Source organism: Mauremys reevesii, linkage group 5 (genome assembly GCF_016161935.1).
Source record: "Mauremys reevesii isolate NIE-2019 linkage group 5, ASM1616193v1, whole genome shotgun sequence".
Classification (NCBI taxonomy): Eukaryota; Metazoa; Chordata; order Testudines; family Geoemydidae; genus Mauremys; species Mauremys reevesii.
In genome coordinates this window covers 95,719,570-95,743,174 of record NC_052627.1, presented here as the reverse complement: position 1 = coordinate 95,743,174, position 23,605 = coordinate 95,719,570, and the positions used below count along the sequence as shown (strand labels likewise).

The window sequence follows — 23,605 nt, the reverse complement described above, 5'->3', positions numbered from 1 at the left end:
AGTGAATACATTTTTTTGGTAATAACCAATTAGTTACATTATTGGATCAGTTTTATTAATGTTGATTCCTCTAATGATGATTTTACCATTTCACTTACTTTACTTTCTGGATTAGAAACGTGTTCCTTCCATGGCTAGAAAAGACTGTGCTGCCAGATTGAAGGAGAAGAAACTCTTTGAGATGTTCCCAACCATAAACCAAAACTTCTTAATGGACATCTTCAAGGACAACAAGTGAGAGATCTTTAAATGTTTCCTTTGTAAAATGCTGCATAGTAATAACATACAGTGCATGGTTATTCTGTCACAATTAAGTGCCCAAAAAGTTAATACTTTGTTAAAGAATGGTTCTATCCCAGTGGTTCTCAAACTTTTGTACTGGTAACCCCTTTCACATAGCAAGCCTCTGAGTGCGAGCCCCCCTTATAAATTAAAAACACTTTTTTATATATTTAACACCATTATAAATGCTGGAGGCAAAGTGGGGTTTAGGGTGGAGGCTGACAGCTCGCAATCCCCCCATGTAATAACCTTGCGACTTGCTGAGGGGTCCCGACCCCCAGTTTGAGAACCCCTGTTCTAGCCAATATAACAAAAATAAGTTTGGCTTTAATTAAAGGCCAAACTTTGTGGTCCTTAACAGCAAAGATTTTTTTTTTCAGATTTATATATGTTTTCACTTGTTTTAATCTTGTCTTACTACTTTGAGAAGATTCTTCTCTCATTCCCTCACTTTCCTTCTACTATACTCCATGGATGATGTTGACTGATTGGAGCCACTTTCTATCAATGATTCTGCTAACTCAAGGAGCAGCCATCCTAAGAATTGACTTGAAGAGATTGGCAAGTAATGGGAACAGTATGGTCAGTGAGAATGGCACTCAGCCAGAGGGAAAATCTACCGTGGCCTAACATCTGCTGCTAATTCTCTACTCCTGACCACAGCAGCTATGAAGCAGGCTGTGGCAGTGTCATCTCTCCTTCCTTCCATCCATCTTGCATCAGATTATTTTCAGCATCTTATCCTTGATGTCCAGCTACCACTTGAAACTCAAGATTGTGAAAACTGAGGTCCATCATTCTTCCTAAAACTTCCCTTCTCCTTCTCTTGCTATCACCCTTGACCATTCCCACTATCTTCCTCTTCACACAGGTTTCTTGCTTCCTGCATGTTCTCCCTACACATCTAGGCTGTCATCAAATCTTGTAGGTTATTTCTCTACAGCATCTCTAAAATTTGTCCTTTTCTCCATTTCAGCTGCTCAAATACTTGTCCATACCTTGGTCATCATTCACTTTTACTGTTGCAGCCACCTCCTCTCTCGCCTCTCTGTAACTTTCTTTAGTTCATCTAAAGTGCTGCTGCTAAAATAGTCATTCTCATCCACTGCTTAGGCCATTTCACAGGCCTCCCTGAATCCATGAATTCCCTTAACCTTTTACATTAAGTTTAAGGAGCCTGTCCTCCCTTTCAAGCCCACACAAATCCACTGTTGTAGCATCTTTGTTTTCATTTCTTTCTTTCCTCACAAGTTTCCCTCCTAACTCTTTCCTTGGTATCCTTGCCTTTGTGGCTTCTTCACAACACCTCATTGATTTAAAACAGCCTCCCCCTTATCAGACTATTGAGCAATATGAAAAATAGAGGACTACCAAAGTTGTGATAGAACAGGATTAATTTATTCCATAAATCTATATAGCAAAGGCTGATTGAAAATAAGACTCAGTATTACATGGTTTGCTTGTACAATGTCAATATATTCTTCATGATTTTTTAAAGTCACTTTTCTTACTATTGGTTATAAATTCCCAGAAGCTTGAAAATGAAATCTGTTTTCTTCTCACAATTATTTTCTCAGCCACACTGACGCATATGATTGTTGTTGTAGTGTAGGTCATGAGTGCTGGACTATTGTCTATGATTTCTTTTTTCTTAATGAGCACTTCTGTTTAAAATGCACACAAAGAATACCATGACCTTTGAAAACAGAAATAATAAAGTTCTGTTTTGATTCTACAAATCTTAGCAGTGTCTGTCCCTTTTAATTACTATCTGTCAAACAGCACTTTGTACATCTGTTAGCACCAAGGCAAGTATGCAATTCAATGAATATCTGAGTCTGGTGATGTAGTACGAGGAACTTTGCTGAACTAGTGAGTAGAAAAGTGACAACTCCAGTACTGTTATGATAGCATTTACTCCCGTAGCTGTATGAAGGTCTACTGTATATATTTTAACAAATGCAGCTGCTGTTAATATGCATTGGGACAATATATATGCAAAGTTACTGATGTTTTATTGACTGTCTACAGCTACTCCTTAGAACAGACCGAGCAATTTCTGAACTGTGTCCTGGAGGCAGACCCTGTAAAAACGGTTGTAGCTCAAGAGATTGCTCAGCAAAGTGACACTCTCCCTTCCTCTAGTGCTATAAAGAACCGAGAGAAAAAGGTACAAGCCAACTTTTTTCATAATTACAAATATATATATACTGAAGTCCTGTATCAGTGTTATAGTACACATTTTGCTGCAACATTTGTGGTTTGCATTTTTGTCACAGTGAATGTGGATATTTTTGACATTAGCTTCTTCCTAGAATGTGAAGCACTGAGTAAAGAACGCTCCGTTCTAATGAGATTTTTAGAATGGCACTACTAACCTGTCTTTACTATTTAACAAGCTAGAACAATAAAGCTCTATTCTTCTGAAGTTTAGCGGTTTTGATGTTTTGCCTAATTTTCTCAGTCACATATGCACCCTCCCTTTCTTCATGGAGTGAATACTGAGATTGGGCAGGGAAAAGGGCGCTTAGAACATTCCAATCAATCAGAAAAATCGATCCGAAAAATCCAGTCTAGAATTGGAAAGTTTGCACTTGATCAGCCGCCCTCCTCCCCCTTCCCAAAGGGTATTTATTTTAAAGATCTACAGTGAAATATTTAAAAGGCCTTTTTGGAATTACCAAGGCAGCATCCTTCAGTTTAACTGAAAGCAGGGACTGCTATTTCCTCAACTGATGTCATTAGCTCCACCATCCTCTTAGAGATAGAATCATAGAACTGGAAGGGACCTCGAGAGGTCATCTAGTCAAGTCCCTGACAGGTGTTTGTCTAACCTGCTCTTAAAAATCTTCACTGATGGAGATTCTACAACCTCCCTAGGCAATTTATTCCAGAGCTTAACCACCCTGGCAGTTTTTGGAATTTTTTCCTAATGTCCAACCTAAATCTCCCTTGCTGCAGTTTAAGCCCATTGCTTCTTGTCCTATCCTCAGAGGTTAAGAAAAACAATTTTTCTTCCTCCTCCTTGTAACAACCTTTTACATACTTGAAAACTGTTATCACGTCCCCTCTCAGGGTACGTCTATACTACCTGCCAGATTGGCGGGTAGTGTTTGATGTATCGAGGATCAATTTATTGCGTCTTATCTGAACACGATAAATCGATCCACTAATCAACGCCCATACTGCACCTCAGCAGGAGGAGTAAGCGGAGTCAAAGGGGGAGCCGCGGCAGTCGACTCTCCTCCTTGAGGACGGCCAGGTAAGTCGAACTAAGATACTTTGAATTCAGCTACGCGAATAGCGTAGCTGAAGTTGCGTATCTTAGTTCGCCCCGCTAGTGTAGCCCAGGCCTTAGTCTTCTCTTTTCCAGACTAAACATAGATCATGCTTTCTAGACCTTTAATTATTTTTGTTGCTGTTCACTGGACTCTCTCCAATTTGTCCACATCCTTCCTGAAATGTGGCGCCCAGAACTGGACACAATACTTCAGTTGAGGCCTAATCAGAGTGGAGTAGAGCAGAATTACTTCTCATGTCTTGCTTACAACACTCCTGCTAATACATCCCAGAATGATGTTTTTTTTAAACAGTGTTACACTGTTGACTCATTTAGCTTGTGATCCACTATGACCACCAGATCCCTTTCTGCAGTACTCCTTCCTAGTCAGTCATTTCCCATTTTGTATGTGTGCAACTGATTGTTCCTTCCTAAATAGAGTACTTTGCATTTGTCCTTATTGAATTTGCTTACTTGTGCTTGTACAAATTCTTAGTAATAAAAAATTAAACTCCTGTATATATGCATTAGCCTGACAAACAGAGACTACAAACATGGGGGGATATTTTCATTTGTCACATATCTGTCAGTAAAACATTACAGTTTTACTTGAAATGTGTTAATATTTTTCTCTCAAGCTTGTTTTCCTGCAATAAGTTTATATTTGCTATACTGCAATGAATAAATATCACATAGCCCATGTTTCAGACACAAGTAATCTCACTTAGAGGTTGATACTGCTCTAGTGAGATCAATGGGAGTTTTGCAGTGGACTTCAATGGAATTTGAATCAGGCCTTATTGCAGATGTTACCTGTCGCAGGCAAAAAAATCCAAGGAGGCTGAAGAAGTTCTGAATGAGATGGTGTTCCAAGACATTGCGTACCCTGGGTATCATGACTTTAGAGCAGAGGCTTTCCTTCACCAGGAAAAGAAACAGGAATGCTTAAAAAAAGCAGAGGCGGCCTGTCGCATGGGTATGAAGCCTGTGGCAGCATTTTATGCACAACAGGTAAAAAGAGAAAAGTGTGTTGTATTTTGATTTGAGGATGTACTAAATACCCAACTGAATGTGATTTGAACATGAATTCATCTACTGCACTTGTTTGGATTTGCTTTATTGTTAAACCTCCCAAAATATGCAAATCTTGGGAAGTCCCCCAACTATCACAAATGCATTCATTGGTTAGAAAGTAAATTGTAGTTTTACACTGATCTGAAAGCTTGTGTAAAACTAATATTTTTATAGTGCAAATTTCTATTGAAAGTTTTAAAACTATGAAATACTCATCACATTTTTGCTATACAGTGATATAGAAATGTTACTATAAAATCATTTTTCTAGGGCTGTCAAGTTTTCACAGTTAACTCACACGATTAACTAAAAAAATAATTGTGATTAAAAAATGAATTGCAATTAATTGCACTGTTAAACAATAGAATACCAATTGAAATTTATTAAATATTTTTGGATGTTATTCTACATTTTCAAATATATTGATTTCAGTTACAACATAGAATTCCAAGTGTACAGTGCTCACTTTATATTATTTTGGCTATATGAATCTTTAGCACATCTGACATGTAAATTTCTTGCGACGCCGGCTACAATGGTGCCATGCAAACACCTGTTCTCACTTTCATTAAGAAGTGGGCAGCATTATCTCCCATTAATGTAAACAAACTTGTTTCTCTTAATTGGCTGAACAAGAAATAGGACTGAGTGGACTTGTAGGCTCTACAGTTTTACATTGTTTTGTTTTTGAGTGCAGTTATGTAACAAAAATACCCCCTACATTTGTAAGGTGCACTTTCATGATAAAGAGATTGCACTACAGTAGTTGTATGAGGTGAATTGAAAAATACTATTTCTTTTATTTATCATTTTACAGTGTAAATATTTTAATAAAAAACAAATATAAAGTGAACACTGTACACTTCGTATTCTGTGTTGTAATTCAAATTAATATATCTAAAAGTGTAGAAAACACCCAAAAATATTTAAATAAATATTATTCTATTATTGTTTAACAGCGCGATTAATCACAGTTTTTTTAATCGTACAATTATTTTTATCACACAATTAATCGCGATTAATTTTTTAAATTGACAGTGCTACATTTTTGTAATAGACTATTTAATATTTTGTACATATTCTGTACAATTTTATTACCTATTACTCATATCTGTGAGTTGAGAAATTTTATTAAAATATTTAGTATCTGATTCTTTTTTTTTTTTAAGTAGCTTTGTTATTTCTAATCTAGATATTGTTATGGCTTGTTCAGGAAGATTCTAAATAGTGATGCCTGCATGATTGTTGGACAGAAATATAATTCTGTCATTCATCATGGACACAAATTATAAGTGGAAATTTGCAAAATAAAGAATTTATTCTAGGGCTTTTAGGGAAGAGCTAACTGTTACCTTCACTCTTGTGAAATACTTGACTCTTGTGTTTAATTTTTTCTTTGTACTTTAAATTTGAGGCAAAAATTGTAAAAACTAGATTTTGTTTGTGAGCCTGAGTTTGAGACGTGAATGTTTATGGTGTTTGCCTGTGCTTACAGCTTCCTGCAAGTGAGGATTGCAGGGCTGGTATCTCTTAATCTGCCACTAATACTGGGCAGCCACTAGAGAAACTTTAAGACAAAATGTCACCTGTAATCTCTTCAGCTTATTGCACCATTAGGCCAATATCCTAAGAGTATTTCCACAGTTCCTAAAACCTTCAAGGTCACTCTTTGCTGCTACACTCTTTGCTGCTACACTCCCTATAGTGATGGTACCTGAGGGTTTTAGATGAAGTGATTGCGCTACAAAACAGAAGTACATTTATAGCCATTACAGAAAATACTCAATGTAGCATGGATCAGAAATTCAGGGCAACTGTAAACAAAGAGCCCAATCTTGCAGACACAATATCAGCGTTATTGCTTAGTGAGTAGTAAGTGTCTATGGGATTGGGCTCTTAGTTTGGGGTTGTTCCAGATTCCTGGTCCATGATAAACTCTCAACTTAGGCTACTCATTGTAGTAATCACTGCATAGGTAATACATGTTTGTAAGACTGCACCTGGGTCTGCAATTTAATATCTCCTCTGCAAATCTCTTTTTATTTAAAACATCTTTCTCATTTTTTTTAAAGATTGTTTCTGTTCAGCTGCTCCCTGCTGTATTGACAGTTCCAGTGCTTGTTCTTTGTCTCTTCACCCTCTTTTCCTTAGTAGGCTGCACTATTCCCCTGATAGAGGTGCTGCCTCCATCATGGAAGATTTTCCATAAAGAAAACCAGGAGATTTGGCAGCTATGGAGGAAATGTTCGCAACTGCATGGCTAATCTGATCTGAATGAATACATTCTGTAGACTCAGACTAGATTTAAAGTATTTGAGAGGCTTGTTCTGGCCTGTGGGCCAATTGTTTGAGACTTCTGATTTAATAAATGTACAGCTAATATTTTCAAAAAGTGCAATACCATTGATAGGATAGAATATTAACTAACAAGTTAAAATTCAACACCGAATGGGGTTTATGTGTTCATGTAGGCATCTTATACTGTTTATTTCTTTCTCTCTGGCTTTCCTTCATTTTCTTGTGTCTTCCATTCTGATCTCTTCTCTGTGCAAGCTTTGAGCAGTGTCCCGTGAGCGAGTTTGATTAAATCAGCACATGACTCCCTCTAAATAGGTTTTAGTGACACACTTGCAGAATTTCAGTTGTGATTATAGTTCACAGTTTGATGCAATAAAATTTAAAAGCACCCTGCTTGTGCTGTCATCTTGAATCCTAATAACCAGTATGGAGCTTAGATTAAGTCTTAGAATTTAACAGTTGATGTGTTTATGAATAAAGGGTCGCCTTCATGAGCAGAAGATGAAAGAAGCAAACCATGCTGCTGCTGTGCAAATCTTTGAGAAAGTAAATGCATCCCTGCTGCCTGAGAATGTTTTGGATCTGCATGGTCTTCATGTAGATGAAGCCATTAATCACTTGTCCAGAGTACTACAGGAGAAAAGCCACGGTAGGAATAAACTAATAATCAATCCATGCACACAGTTATCTCTTTGACGCTATGCTCAGGAGGCCAAAGTAGAAAGAATACATCTTATAAACAGGGAAATATAAGGGGTATGAGTATTAATAATAAAGGCAACTTAGCAACACCTGAAGACAACTTGGTTTTATTGTAACTTTAACGATCCCCAGTGAACAGTGGTATTTTGTGTCATGGAAATATAAATAAAATGTGCTTCTCTTTTCCCTTTCCCACCTGTATTTCTCTCTTATTTTGTCTTTCCCTTTTTACTACACTTTATTCTAATTTTTTCTTTTCTCCTCCTCCTCCTCCTCCTTTATCAAGGAGATCAGTTAATTTCTCCTTTATGGATTTTTCATCCCGACTTTTTTCATCAAAGTTAATCACATCCCCTTCCCTCCCTTTTCGAGTCATCTTTTCACCTTTTCTCTTTCAGTATTTTTTTTTTTAAATCTTAAGAAAAAGTGTTATGTTTGCAGGCCAGCATAATCCAACAATGTCCTAACACACATTTTATACAAAAATGTTCAGATTTCTGAATGATCTTTTAATGGCCTTTTAGGATAAAATTATCACCTGCGTATTGGGTTCTCTCAAGTTTCAGAAGCATTGTAACTTTCCTAAATGTCATTCTGTGCAGTTGTGCATGAAGGGTTTTTTTAATTTTCCTCCCAGTGAAGCATTCAAGTATTGCAGGAATGTTCTTTTCTTAGCAAATAAAATGTAATAAAAATAAATGAAGAAAATACTAACTTTACAAATTAAACACACCTGGAATGTTTTATAAGACATACGTACCATGTAAGGCACAACCATGTGAATAGAAAACACTTCTAAATGATCTCTTTAAAAACAGTTTCCTAATACAGAGGAAACTGAGGTGTTAAATGGGGCCTTTCACTTGCAATATGAGTACCAGAACTAATTAACTCAAAATTTGCTCATCTCATCCATACTAGTCATAAAATGAGACTCCTATACTATAAACCAGTGGTCTCCAACCTTTCTATGCACAAGATCACTTTTTTAATTTAAGTGCAACCCAGGATCTATGCTGCCCCTTCCCCGAGGCCCCGCCCTGCTCACTCCATCCCCCCTCACTCACTTTCACCAGGCTGGGTTGGAGTTGGGGTGCAGGAGGGGGCTGGGGCCAAAGGGTTCAGCGTGTGGAGGGGGGCTGGGACAAAGGAGTTTCGGCATGTGGAGGGGGGCTCCAGGCTGAAACTGGGGCAGAGGGTTGGGGTGCAGGAGGGGGTGAGGGGTGCAAGCTCTGGGGGGGAGTTTGGGTGCAGGAGGGGGCTCCAGACTGGGGCAGAGTGTTGGAGTGCAAGGGTGCAAGCTCCGGGAGGGGGCTCAGGGTTGGGGCAGGAGGTTCGGGTGCAGGGTGATGGCTCCAGAAGGGGGCTCAAGGTTGGGGTGTGGGAGGGCTGCAGGCTCCTGCTGGATAGTTCCCGGGCAGTGGTGCAGTGGGGCTAAGGCAGGCTCCCTGCCTGCCTCTGCCCCATGCCACTCCTGGAAGTGGCCAGCGGAACACATGGCTCCAGGCGCTGCCCCTCCCTGCAGCTCCCATTGGCCACAGTTCCCCATTCCTGGCCAATAGGAGCTGCGAGGACGGTGCTTGCAGGCAAGAACAGTGCGCGGAGACCCCTGGTGCGCCCCTCCCCAACCCTAGGAGCTGCAGAGGCATGCTGGCCACTTCCGGGAGTGGCATGGGGCCAGGGCAGGCAGGAAGCCTGCCTTAGCCCCACTACGCTGCCAGGCTTTTAGTGGTCAAAGATTGCGATCGACTGTCAGAGGCTCCAGGATCGACCAGTCGATCATGATCTACCAGTCGGTGACCACTGCTATAAACCTGAATCTCTGCTTACTAACGTATTGTATATTTTCCTCTTAATCCATAGAGTTTTAATTTCCTGCAGCTCAACCCTTATTGTTAGCAGCTCTGGAACGCTGGCAGAGTCGTCCTTGCTCAGTAGCCTCCTGACTGAAATATTTGTTTGTTTGTTTCAATTTACATAAAAAGATACCCATCCCTGGCTCTAGGTGCTTTGAAAGTTGTCAAAGATCACAGATAATACAAAAAAGTAGATAAAGGGGAGAGAGCAAGATTAGGATAGATCCTACACAAAGTGCCAATCTGTAAGTGGTCCCTTCAGTTTAAAAAAAAAGAAAGAAAGAAAAAGTTATCACCTCCAATTATTTAGTTATAAAATCCAGATTAATTTAACTCTTCCTTCCCCAGTATTCCCCTTCCAGACGATACAGTAATAGTAGATTACTGCAACCTTTTCTAGAGGCAGAAGATTTGTGACTACTAGCGAAGACCTAGAGAAAAGCCCTAGTAGAGCCCATGCTGATGTATTGAAATGCTATATTGATCCTTAGGATGTTCCCAAGAACCTGCTCCAGTGTTTGAGAAATTACTGCCCTGCTAGTTTGACTTTGATTCAGAGGTTAAAAATTAATGTACAGTTTCATGTTTCTTCCTCATCCTATCTTTGTGTGTCTTGTGAAAATTATTTCAGTTAAAAAATTTCTTTGTGCAAAACTGATGCAATTTGTTTAGATTTAAGAATTTTGCTTCATGTTCATGATGAGTTTGTTCTTGTAAACATGTTCTGGACTAAAAGTGCTGTTTTTTTTATTGTGCTCTTTTAACTCTCTTATGTTCTAACTGGCTGTAAATTCCAAATACAGGTCTGACATGAATAATGAATGATATTGCTATAAAATCATGAGGTTTCTGTGACAAAGCACAATATATTGGTTTCAAGATATAGTCCAGATTTGAACAGTTCACTCAGACATATTTCTTAAACACTAATGGCAAATTTAATTTACTTTTTATGCCAGAGGAAAAATGGATGGTAGTGATGCATACATAACAGTTAAAGCTAATGTAGGAAAACAGAATTGTAAATCACTGTGGTGAAAATTTTCAGATGTATGGATAAGAAAGTTCTGTTAAATGCTGAGTCTTTGCAGTGAGAACATTGTAACCGTTACAATTCCTCCTGTAACAGAGTACAAGCAGACTGGTGGTAAACCATATCTGTGTGTGATCACGGGAAGAGGAAACCATAGCCAGGGAGGAGTTGCTCGCATCAAACCAGCAGCCATTAAATACCTCACAAGCCACAACTTCAGGTGAGCTTAGATTTCTGTTACTGATATTTTGAACCTACATTCAGCTAACTAAACACTGAAATGTGTTTTAGAAAACTATACAATTTGTAAAATAATTAAGGCAGATCAACCTGGGGGGAGGGATAGCTCAGTAATTTGAGCATTGGTCTGCTAAACCCAGGGTTGTGAGTTCAATCCTTGAGGGGGCCATTTATGATTCTATGAACTATCCTAATAGTTTAAGATTGCCAGGTGTCCGTTTTTTTGACCGGAACGCCCAGTCAAAAAGAGACCCTGGCAACTCTGGTCAGCACTGCTGACTAGGCCGTTAAAAGTCTGGTTGGCCACAGCAGCAAGCTCCATGTGGCTTCCGGAAGTGGCTGGCATATCCCTCTGGCTCCTAGGTGCAGGAGCAGCCAGGGGGCTCTGCACACTGCACCTGCCCGAGTGCTGCCCCTACAGCTCCCGTTGGCTGGGAATCACGGCCGATGGGAGCTACAGAGTCAGCACCTGTGGGTGGGGGCAGCGTGCAGAGCCCCCTGGCTGCCCCTAGGAGCCAGAGGGATATGCCTGCCGCTTCTGGGAGTCTTCTGCGGCAGGCATATCCCTCCCAGAGCCTGCACCCCAAACTCCCTCTGCACCCCAACCCTGAGCCCCCTTCCTCTCCCAAACTCTTTCCCAGAGCCCATACCCCCTCCCGCACCCCAGCCTCCTGCCCCAGCTCTGACCCCCCTCCTGCATCCCAAACACCTCATCCCTGGCTCCACCCCAAGCTGGAGCCCTGCACCCCAATCCCCTGCCCCAGCCTGGAGCCCCGTCCTGCACCTTGAACCTCTCATTTCTGGCCTCACCTCAGAGCCTGCACCCCCAGCCCAGAGCCCATACCTCTTCCCAGACTCCGACCCGCTGCCCCAGCCGGAACGCTCTCCCGCACTCCAAACCCCTTGGTCCCACCTCCCAGCCTGGAGGTTCCTGCACCCCAAACCCCTCATTCCCAGCCCCACCCCAGAGTCCACACCCCCAGCGGGAGCCCTCACCCCCTCCCACGCCCCTGCCCCAGCACAGTGAAAATGAGTGAATGAGCAAGTGTGGAAGAGCGTGAGCGATGGGGGGAGGGAGGATGGAGTGAGTGGGGGCAGGGCCTTGGGAAGGGCAGGGGGCAGGACAAGAGTGTTTGGTTTTCTGCAGTCAGAAAGTTGGCAACCCTGTAGTTCCAGTGGAGATAAAATTTCATGACATAAAACTGTCCCATAAGGGAAGTTCGATACAGTTTTCTTCTGTCCACGTTTACTTTGGAAGGTAGATGAAAATATTAGATGTTTATTTTTGTGTACATAATTGAGTTACTGTCAAGGTTACTGGAGCAAATTATGCCAAAGACCCTCATAAGTACATCCCTCAGGTGACAAGCCTTGCTTCCTGCACCTTACCCTGGGGGGAACCCTATAGTCCATCCACTCTTAGGCTGGATCTCTGGGCTGCAGCCCTGGTCCCCAACCAAGTTAACAACACAAGTTCAACTGGCACCTGTAAGAGTTTCCCTTTTGGAGCCTGTGACAGCTCACGTTTGCATTTGCAGTGGCACAGAACCAGCATCTTCAAAACAAAGCATTATGTATTCATTCCCAAATGATACGAAGCATATGGTGCAAAGGGTAAAAATAATGAGGCCTACACATGTGGATATTACTTAGGCCTGGTCTACACTACGATTTTAGGTGAAAGTTAGCAGTGTTACCTCAATTTAAGCCTGGACCCATCCACACGACGAAGCCCTTTTTTTTTTTACTTAAAGGGCTCTTTAAATCGATTTCTTTATTCCACCTCTGACGAGGGGATTAGTGCTGAAATTGGCCTTGCCAGGTTGAATTTGGAGTAGTGGCCTCTGGGAGCTATCCCAGAGTGCTCCATTGTGACCGCTCTGGACAGCGCTCTCAACTCAGATGCACTGGCCAGATAGACAGGAAAAGGCCCACAAACTTTTGAATTTAATTTCCTGTTTGGCCAGTGTGGCGAGCTGATCAGCACAGGTGGCCATGCAGAATTCATCAGCATGATGTGCACATTGCCGGGTCAATTTCTTGTTTTGATCCACTCCATCTATCTTTTACATCTTAGGCTGGCAGAAGATGGTGCAGTACAACTTCTAGCCATCGTCATCTCTCGGGTGCTCGGCAGAAGATGCTGCATTACGATTGCTAGCCATCATCATCTCCTGGCTGCTCTCCAGAAGACAGTGCAGCACGATTGCTAGCCATCGTTGTCATCTGGCTGCTCGCCAGAAGATGGGAATGACCTGGCTGAGTCACTCCCATGTCTGCCCAGGCGCCCCTGACCGACCTCACTGAGGTTGGCTAAAAAAGCACCCAGGAATATGACGACGATGGCTACCAATCGTAATGCACCGTCTGCTGCAAAAAGGCAATGAGTTGCTGCTGTGTAGCAATGCAGTCCCACGTCTGCCAGCACCCAGGAGACGTACGGTGACGGTGAGCTGAGCGGGCTCCATGCTTGCCGTGGTATGGCGTCTGCTCAGGTAACCCAGGAAAAACGGCATGAAACGATTGTCTGTCGTTGCTTTCATGGAGGGAGGGAGAGAGGGGCTTGATGACATGTACCCAGAATCACCCGTGACACTGTTTTTGCCCCATCAGACATTGGGATCTCAACCCAGAATTCCTATGGGCAGCGGAGACTGCGGGAACTGTGGGATAGCTACCCACAGTGCAACGCTCCGGAAGTCAACGCTAGCCTCGGTACTGTGGACGCAGTCTGCCGAGTTAATGCACTTAGAGCATTTTGTGTGGGGACACACACAATCGACTGTTTAAAAACGATTTCTAAAAAACTGCCTTCTATAAATTCGACCTAATTTCGTAGTGTAGACATACCCTTAGACCTTTTAAAGTTTTTCCTTCAGCCCAGCTGATTCTATCTCTGAGTTGGGAGAAGCAGATAGCACTCCTGGAGTTTTACCTCCCTTCCTCTGTGTGAGTTTGCTTGCCTGTCAGCTTTTCACTGACACCCACTGGGAGCCTTTCTCAGATCACCCAACCCCTCCCCCTTTTTTTCTAGGATCTTGAGGTTTTTGATCTCCTTTGATCCAAGGTTTAGGTTTCTGAAGCGTAAACCATTCTAACCTGGATGGAGTCAGACTGCTAGTTTCTTCTCTATTAATGGCCCAGCCATTGCTATCTTGGCTGCTTTGAAGGTGTGTTCCTGAGGCAGTTTTATCTTTGATATCGTTATCTTTGATAGCAAGTAACCCATCATAATTAACCACACAGAAGCCTGCACGTATTCGTAAAAAAATACAGATATTTCCCAGTTTGTCAGTATTACCCATTTGCAATAAGTATTACTAGTCCATGAAGGGAAACAAATACTTAGAAACATATTAAAATTAAGATTTTTATTAAGAGTGTATACACGCATGCCAAACATTTCATATGCTTACCCATACTTTTAAAAATCTATAAACTTTTTTTTCCAGAATACTCTTAAACTATCATTGAATCAGAGAAATAAGATAGGTATTTTCTCTATTAGTTCATCCAACAAATTGACAGTGCCGTATTATTCCCTGTTGTACTTTTTTTAGTTCTTTGACCGGTCATTAGAGATGTCTGTACTGAGGTGATAGAGGAGCACTCATGTTGAGAGGGTGCAGGATTTTTACCATCTTGTCTTTAACTTTGTAATCTGTTTGCAAGGTGGTGAAAAGCCTGCACCCAATCCTCTAGAGCAGGGGTTCTCAAACTTTTGTACTGGTGACCCCTTTCACACAGCAAGCCTCTGAGTGCGACCCCCCCCTATAAATTTAAAACATGTTTTAATATATTTAATACCATTATAAATGCTGGCTGCAAAGTAGGGTTTGGGGTGGAGGCTGACAGCTCGTGACCCCCCTGAGGGGTCCTGACCCCCCAGTTTGAGAACCCCTGCTCTAGTGCTCCTACTATTGGTAGCTCCCAATGGAGAATTACTCCAGTGCCAGATCGCCAATTGGAGAAGATCTGAGAATGCACAGTGTAGACGAGACTTACCTGTACATGTCCCAAGCAATGAAGCATGTGGCATTTCAAATAATTTTGCAGCCTATGAACATTTTTTTCTTGATATTCAACCTACAGTTTTCCATTTCTTAATTTCATTGAGCTATAAATTAATTCCTCTCCCTTCTGTTATATCTTCAAATATATTTCTCATAAATCAATCCCTCCAAACCTCTGAACTCCCTCCAGTTTGTTACTGTTTCTAGTTATGAGGTACCCATACCAGTGCAATATTCAAGCTATCTAAAGAGGGATCATTGTCTCCTTGCTCTATGAAGTGATTCATCTACATATCCTGCCTCAAAATTGTATTGGCCTGTTTTGTTGCCATATCGCACTAGAAATGCATGTCTGATTCCTCTTCTATTATCACTCCAAAATCTCTCTTCTTAGTACTACTTTCCAAATTTTTCCCTCTCACTGAAAATCTCTTTGTCTTAGATGTACTACTTTGCTTTTTACTAAAATTAATCTAATTTTTTATTTTATGACCGTGTTTCTGATCTCTTTAGGTCCCTTTTTATTTCTTTGTCCTAACTGGTCCTTCAATTCTGTATAATCTGTAAAGTTCGTTAAACACCTTCATTAATGATGATCTCTAAAAAAAGATGAAGTACAATCTGTTTAACATCAACACTGCAGTGCCACCCTAGACACCTCTCTCTGATCAGTGACAATGTCTAAAATCAATCCAAAATTTGTACTTTATAAATTCATGCCGTGGAGTTTGGTCAACACTGCACGTTTCTGAAAATCGTACCATCGGTATTGTGTGATCTTTCTTTTTCCCACCCTTAGTGTTTGTTTCATTATCCTATTAGGAGTTGAAGTTAGATTTACAGGATGGCAGTTACTGGAATCCTCTTCTTTCTCTTTCTGAAGATGAGTACCACATTTGCTTTTCTTCAGAAGAATAGGGAAGAGTGGGAAAGATAAAAGCATAGCAGATATTAGGAGGAGGATTAGGCAGTTTTTTCTCTCTCTCTCATTCCAGTTGCCAAAACCCTACTGTTCACAGTTCTCTGACCGTACCAAAACCATCCCATGTAAAACCTTCCACTCTATAAATAGAGGATGTCCTGATTTCTTCACTTTGGAAATCTTGTCACCCTACTCCTGAATGACAACCTTATTCACTTTCTAGGACTAGGAGATATGGTGCTGGGCATAATATAAACTTTGAATCTTAATCTTCTCTTGTTTAACAGGTTCACAGAAATAAAACCAGGCTGCCTGAAAGTCATGCTGAAGTAAAAAGATGTGAAGAAGGGGAGTGTGAAGCTAGAAACTTTAAACAGTATCAGTAATTATAACTTAATGTACTTTAAAAACAGTATTTTAATAGAATATTTTTCAACTTATTTTATAGCAATTAGTTTTGACAGCATGTGTTTCCAATAAAATGGTAAGAGTGAAGTGTATTTTTTTGTAACTCCAAAGGGAAGATCCTCTTACAGAGATTGTAATATGAGAAGTACAGACCTGCAATACTGCTGAACAATAGATGCAGTGTTAAAGAGAAATTAAGGTCTCGTTTTCAAACACTGCTTCCTTCTCAGTGAAGACAGAGCCTAAGATTATCTCTGGCCCAATACATTTTAATAGTTGTGGATTTTGTAACTTTAAAATATACACAGTAAAAGTTAACTTGTTTAAAGATAGTTATTGTGTGTTTTAGAACTTTGAGTTGAGATTTTCAAAGGAGCCTAAAGGAGCAAGATATCCAACCCCCATGGAAATTTGAAACCCAAGGCAGGTGGGTGCCTAACACTCAAAGGCTCTTTTTGAAAATCTGAGCCACGATCTTTAAGTGGTGTTTTCTTGAAAATATGGGCCAGTTCTGTTGTCTTTATTCATACAGAACTCTTCTTGTAGTCAATAGGAGTTGTGTGTTATAAGGACTCTCAATTGGGACCTAAAGTCTGTTAGGAAATTTTATTAATGCACCTTAATTCTTTAAGGAGAAAAACATAACCCCGTAGTCTCATCTCTACCTACATTTTATCTGTGTATAATAAAATAAATAAATAAGTAGATAAATTGGCATGTCTCCAGTAGTAAATATTATGTTTAACTGCATGGCATTTCAAGCACATTTTCGAGCAGCAAAACAGATTATAGTAGTATAGTGGTAATTGCTTAACTGGAAAGATCAGATTAGAGGAAGAATTTCTTTGCAATAATGGTTCTTCAGGATCCAGAAAATGTGCTTATAATGCCTCTGCCCCCCCCCATACTTAGAAGATATTTTTCAGTAAACAGAGCGTTTATTTTAAGAACAAAATGGAATATCTTAAAATATGCTTTTATTATAGTATGTAACAGCCTTGAAAATTGAGAGGCATAAATTTCCTTTAATATAATAGTTTGTAAAGCTTTTCTGTGAAACTTTGTTTTCATAACAATTGAGTTATGTACTGGAAATAATGTTAATAGGTGAATGTGAGGTATTTTTAATATTCTTAAGTTAGTATGTCAATAACAATTTTGGGGGGGGGATTTTCAAAACAGTACCCTTTGTTTGTGTGTACACAGAGTTGTATGCACACAAATAACAGAATTTACACGCACCACCCCATTTGTATGTGCCACTGAGGCCTCGGGGGCCAGGCAGGCCTGTACTCAGCTAGCCTGGGATGCCTCCAGTGTTGCAGTGTCCAAGCTGTTATGTTTATCATGCTAGCTTGAACTGAGCTAGCATAAGTCTGTCTACCCATGCTAGGAATAACGCCTCCCAGCTGCAGTGTAAACACACCCTCTAATAACTGTGTTTTGGTTTGTGGTTACTTATGTACACGATTTGTCTCTCCACTTTAGCTCTCTGCCCTGTTCCTGTAGGCAAAATGTTCAAATATAAAAGAACCCTGCTCTTAAAGTCCTTAAGAGCAGAGTTATTTTTACGCTTCTGCACTGTGCACTAGGGGCCTGAATATGGTAACGGGCAGCAGTGTCATAACATAAGATAAATAGATCCTTCTCTATGGAAATAAATGGCCAAACTTCCATTGATTTCCGTGGTGTATAATCAAACCCTAAGGTACCAATTAAGCAATGCATTTAAAACATGTGCTTAAGTCTCATTAAAGCAATGGGACTAAAGTATTCTGCTTTGCTGAATTGGGACCTAAAAAGGAGGCGAAAACAGAGTGGAAGAGGAGTGGTGGATATACAAAAAACCTCCTCTCTATCTTGGATTATTTGCCTACTTTTCCAGAAGAAACATTGAAACTTTTTTTTTCATTTTTATAGCCTTTGTTTTGGGAGCCCAATAATTTTATTTTATAATGGGAAGAACTGTTTTAAATAACTGTATTTTAAAATATTTTGAAGTAGGTAACATTTTTTGGGACTTCCAGCCTTTACGGTGTCCTTTTAAGAAGAAATCAGTGACATCATTTTTACAATGAAAATTTCAAACTTTAAAGTATTACCACCAGCACTCTGAAAGAACATACACTGTTAAAATAGGTATGCACCAGTTTCTTCTTTTCCTTTTATTTAACAGGACACTGTAGAGGTTAGTAGGCCAAAAATATGACTCCTTTCTTTTAAAAATACTTGTTCTTAAAGTTCACTCAATTTATTAAATTTAAAAAAATGCTTCAAAACTTCTTCCTAAAGAAAAGTTAATGTCGGCAGCTTAGCATTCATGAGCAATTCTCAATAACAGACCCATACATGCACATGCAATGAAAGAAAATATGATTCTGTAAAGGAACAGATTTGTTTAAAAAAAAAAAATTAAAGATCATCTTTCAGATTTCCAGGGATTATAAAAATAATAAGGCAAAACTGATTTTTAAAATACTTTGGTCCTTTTTATTAATGCTTTTGGGTTTTTTTAATAGTTTGTGGTTCAATTTCTTTTAAACGTTAAATATTTTTCTAGGCTTAGTTAGGTCATCTTAAACACAGTCATAGGGGTACCTTTTTGAGGTTAAGTTGTTGGAAACCTTTGTAATTCAGGAGTCCTCATTCTTACAGTTTTATAGATGCCCCATACTACATTATAAGGAGACCATTTTAATAATCATGCACTGTATATAAGCAATATTCATTGCATGCCCTACAGAACTTGTATTCTAATTAAGTTTTACTGTGAAGCGGTGGAATTTAACCACATTGACATCCAACGTGTTCATCAAACATGTGCAGAACATGTGTGGATAAGAGGATAATCCCAGTGTTGGTATTATTAAACCAATGTCGTTGTAAATGTGTTGAGATGCATTAGACATAGAATTTACATTACCAGTGCTTATATCTTTAAATGTAATTCACATTTCTAGAATGGTAATTAGCCCTCTTCACAGAATTGAAGAGAGGCTGGAGTAGAACACACTGAAAAAGAAGAGTACTTTGACTTTTCACAGTTCTGTGGTAGCAAGGTTATTTTTCTTTAAAAAGAAAAAAAAATCTTACTATCTCAACTAATGGGCAAGCTCTGATGAGGATTAAATGACTGATACCTATGAAAGTGCATATAATAAAAGTACAGGTTTGCAGCTATCCATTGTAAAAGTTATTAGGACCTGTATAATAGATGATATACACTTATATTTTTTAAATTAGAATATGAAAAAAAGAATTTTATTTGTATAAAGTTGTACATTTACTGTTAACTATCATGCTCATTTTTACTGGAATACAGTTTTGTAATTTGCATTTAGGGTTTCTTATGTCAAAATGAATTTACAAATGAAATCTAGATTAATAAAGGAATTTTACCACAAACATGATCTTCAGTCTTTCCTTCAAAGACTAACATTGTCAACGTTTGAAATAAAATAAAATGTAGTTGTGGAGTTTTGTAAGAAAGCTTGTCTTTGTTTCTTTCTTGAAGTCATCTTCTGGGATACAAAGTAACAGATTCATGGTCTAATTTTCAGTGATGTGAATGGAAAGTGAGTGCTCAGCATCTCCGAAAATCAGGTAATTGGTTCAGTATTCCTTTGTGTTTTTTCAGTAGCTGAAAAGAAGCCAAATAAGACTAGATCCTTCTGTGCTTTGCACAGGTGAACTAGAGAGAGAAAGGTAGAAGGAGCCATTTCTCATCCACCCCCAATGCACCTCTGCAGCCTCAGGGTAAGTTAGATTCCAACGTTATGTCAAGAGAGTGATAGGAGCAGAGTCCAGCTGCCATACTTACAGCCACTCTACAAACTTTAGGGGGCAAGGAGATGCAGCTGGTGGCATGTGTGCATGCTAATGCTAGCGTTAAGTACATGCTGAGGTTGGCACTGTTCCCTTGGCCTGACCTGAGCCATCCTATTCTGTCCGGGCAAGTTGGCTCTGGTAACTAACAGGTGACAGGCTATGCTTCATCCTTACACATATTTAGCTCTAGCTGTTGAGGAAAATAATTAGTCCTTATCGCCCAGAGGAGAAAGATGAGTATCAAGAGCCTGAGTAATCCTCAGAGGTTTTATTGATTCATCTTCACCTGTAGTCAGCTGAAGGTCACTGAGCAACCTACAAGACCTGACCCTAAGTCTACATTGATCAAGAGACTTCAACAGGTAAGGAGGCAGCCTATCAAGTTTGGAATCCTAAATTACAGCGCAGGGCCACTCTCTTCCTGTGGCTGAAAAGGTGAGAGCAAAGCTAATGAAATGTTTATTTTCATTGCTGTGCAAGGAGTTTCTTCTAGTGCACCTATGTGTACACATTCACACAACCCCTCCCCAACACTAAGAGAACATTGTGAAGGTTGCAAAGTCAAGCACTCAAATGTTAGGAAATGCCAGAATTAAGGTTGCCAGTGTAACCTTAATTCATCTTCCTTCTGTATGTGCATTCTGATAGTCTTTAATTACATGGTCACATATTGTTTTTTCCACAGAACCCCTGCCTCATTCAGTGCACAAGACGGATGGTCCTCACTGAAAGACTGTGAATTATATTTAGCTGTTCAATATTTAGTTTTCTCGTTGTTCAGTGTGTTGCCCCAGCTCTTATTTAGAGCACACTAGTCAAACCCTGATCTGAAGACAGAATTATTAATTTCCTCATGGGCTTTTCTGCGTCCTTTGTCACTATAGTATGAGTGTTCTGCAAGTGTTAATGAAGTTATTTTCGTGCCACCTGTGTGAGATGGAGTGGTAATTCCCATTTTACAGATGGGGAACAAAGAGATGGTCAAAAGTATTCACTAATTTTGGATGCCCAGTTTGAGATGCCTGACATGATTTTTCAGTGTCCTTAGCATTATACAGTATTAAATGTGTTTGAAGCACAGATCCCAGTGACTTCAGTTCTAACTGTGAGCACTTAGCACTTCTGCAAATCAGACACAAGGGTCTCCATGTCAGGCACCCAGAAAATGAACGCACAAGTAGTCACTACCTGTAAAAAGTTTGTTTTAAGTGACTTGTCTAGCATCATATAGTAGAACTCTGTGGCAGCACAGGGATAGAATCCAGTTCTTTGGGGAAGCATTCACCTATCTTAACCATGCCTGTCTCCTTGTGGGTATCTAGCCATCAGCTCATGCACAACTTGTCTGAACCAGAGCTCCTAATCTTTTCTCCACAAGTCCTCCTCCCACCTCCTTTCTCAATTACTATGCAAAACACTGCCATTCTGCCTGACACTCAGTCCCATAACCTGGGCGTCATTTGATCAGAGACCTCTGTCTAGATCCTCACATCCAGGCTATATTTAAAATTTCATACAGATTTTTTTTTCTACATAACAACTCTTAAGATATGGCTTCCCCTATCCATTCACACAGCTAAAACTTGGGTCTAGGCTCTCATCATCTCAGTTACTGCAGCATCCTTCTCTCTGGCCCTGACAAATTCAGTCTTGCCCCAGCCCCAGCCATTCAGAATGCTGCTGCAAAGATATTTTTTCTAGCCTGTCGCTTTGACCATGTCACCCCTCTCTGAATCCCTCTGCTGGTGCCCCCTTCTCTGTCACATCAAACATGAGTTGTTTCCCTTTCAAGGTCCTTCATGGCCTATCCCCATCCTACCTATAATTCACTATCATAATGTCAACTCCTGCCTCCAATCACCCCATGAGGCCAGCCTACATTGCCTCCATGTTACGTTTTCAAACAATCACATTCATACTTTCTCCCATGCTGCCCTTGATGCTTGGGAGGAACTCCCTGTGAAGGTACCTCCTTCAAATCCTTTTTTAAAACTCCCCTTTTCCATGATGCCTACAAAAACATGACAATGGTTAGGCCCTGCCTATAATACAAGTTCTTGTACTACCCTCACCACTGGTTTCTCAATGCCTTCCAGGGGGGCATTAAGCAGTGTTACTAATGTATCACATGTGGTTCATTATCTCTCGTCCTCTCCCCAGGGGGAGAATGTTGTGTGCAGTGTAGTGATTTGGTAGGGCAGGGTTTTTCAGGAGGGAAGTTGTTTTTAATATGTACATGCTGCTTCGTGTTTATGTTGGAGAAGGCACGTCAAAGAAGTACACCTTGCACTTGGAAAGGAAGATTGTGAGGTTTGTGATGTCCTTAGTTCTTGTGTGAGTTTGTTCCGCAGTCTTGGACCTGCACAGATGATTAACCTGCAGTGAAGGATAGCAGTACATGTACATATTGACTGTCTCTTTGTTCTGTGTTTTTCTGCAGCCCTTAGTAAAATGGAGTCCTGATCCATGGCTGGGGCTCCTAGAGGCTATGATATTACAAATAATAATAATAGAGGTGTCCCTTGGGTTCTGGGCAAGCTGACAGTACATTGCTAGATTTTGATTGTGTTGTGAGGCAGGAAGGAGATCTGGAGTTGACATCTGCCACAGTACATCGTGGGGAAGGGTGGGTCAGTAGTTAGGGGACTGGCTTAGGACATGGGAGTCCTGGTTCAGTTCCCTGCACCACAATGGGTAAGTCACTAAGCCTCTCCGTGCTTCAGTTCCCCATCTGTAAAATGGGGATAATACACAGGGATGTCATGAGATTTACTGATGAAAAGAAGAAATGGGCATTATTATTAAAATTCTCAATTTGCAGTTAAATTATTGAAATCTGTATTTTTATAGGAAAATATTTTAAAGGGTTCATTTGTTTTCAATTGTCATTTTATTGTGATGGCTGTGTGTACTATACACACACACAACTCTCAGTCCATCCCTTTTTAAAGGGTTTTGGCACTTGCAGTTCTATACACACTATATATGAAGAGGAGAGTCTTATATTCCATGTTGGAAGCTTTATAAATTAATTTAAAACTGCTTCTTTAATTGAAATAATTTAATGCAGCAACTGTTTTACAATCTTAACAATCTTTTTCCTCTGGACCTTTCTACTGCTATCAGTAATAGTTGCACTGCCAAAAGTCTGTCATACCAAAAGAAAGTCTGTGGCAGAACCAGAATCCTGGCTCAAAAGGTAGATGAACAGAGAAAAATGGCAAGGAATGTTGGTCAGTAGAGAGCTACTGCCCTCAAGACTATAAACTAGAGTCTTTTCTACCCTACCATAGATCTGATTAACCTGATTCTGCCATGTATAAATAGGGGACGAGGTAAGAAACTCTATCTCTAAAATGGAAATGGGATACTATCTTTCCTAGGACATAGACTGTGCCCTCAAACCAGACTCCCCCACCTAGATGAGCAACTTTGAAAACCTGAGGATTTATTGAATTAAACATGAATAATACAAGTGGGTCAGCATTTTTTGTTACTTATTTTTATATTACATTCAGGCCATGTAGCTCCCATATTTTTTCCATGCTACAGATGTTTGTCTTGACAATATTAATTTAATTGTAGAAGCTGAAAGGGGGATTGGAAGTTTTGGCAGCTTTTTCAGGAAAAATGGGAGCTTCGGAACCAGTTATGTAGCAAGCACATTCT

General features: G+C 40.1%; 1 protein-coding gene across 9 annotated transcripts in view; it reads left to right on the top strand.

Annotated features, from left to right (window-relative positions):
• Positions 1-19,579, top strand: part of N4BP2 (NEDD4 binding protein 2) — a 66,611-nt gene extending 47,032 nt beyond the window's left edge. For 5 of the 9 annotated variants that reach the window (XM_039540158.1, XM_039540159.1, XM_039540160.1 and 2 more), the window contains 6 exons: positions 116-234; positions 2,314-2,452; positions 4,385-4,573; positions 7,415-7,583; positions 10,622-10,745; positions 15,988-19,579. In XM_039540158.1, coding sequence (XP_039396092.1) covers positions 116-234; positions 2,314-2,452; positions 4,385-4,573; positions 7,415-7,583; positions 10,622-10,745; positions 15,988-16,033 — 786 coding nt within the window. In that variant the 3' untranslated portion in view covers positions 16,034-19,579. Of the gene's footprint in view, positions 1-115; positions 235-2,313; positions 2,453-4,270; positions 4,574-7,414; positions 7,584-10,621; positions 10,746-15,987 lie in introns of those variants that run through there. The other 4 variants (XM_039540163.1, XM_039540164.1, XM_039540165.1 and 1 more) reach the window with 4 other exon arrangements.
• Positions 19,580-23,605: the final 4,026 nt, after the last annotated feature.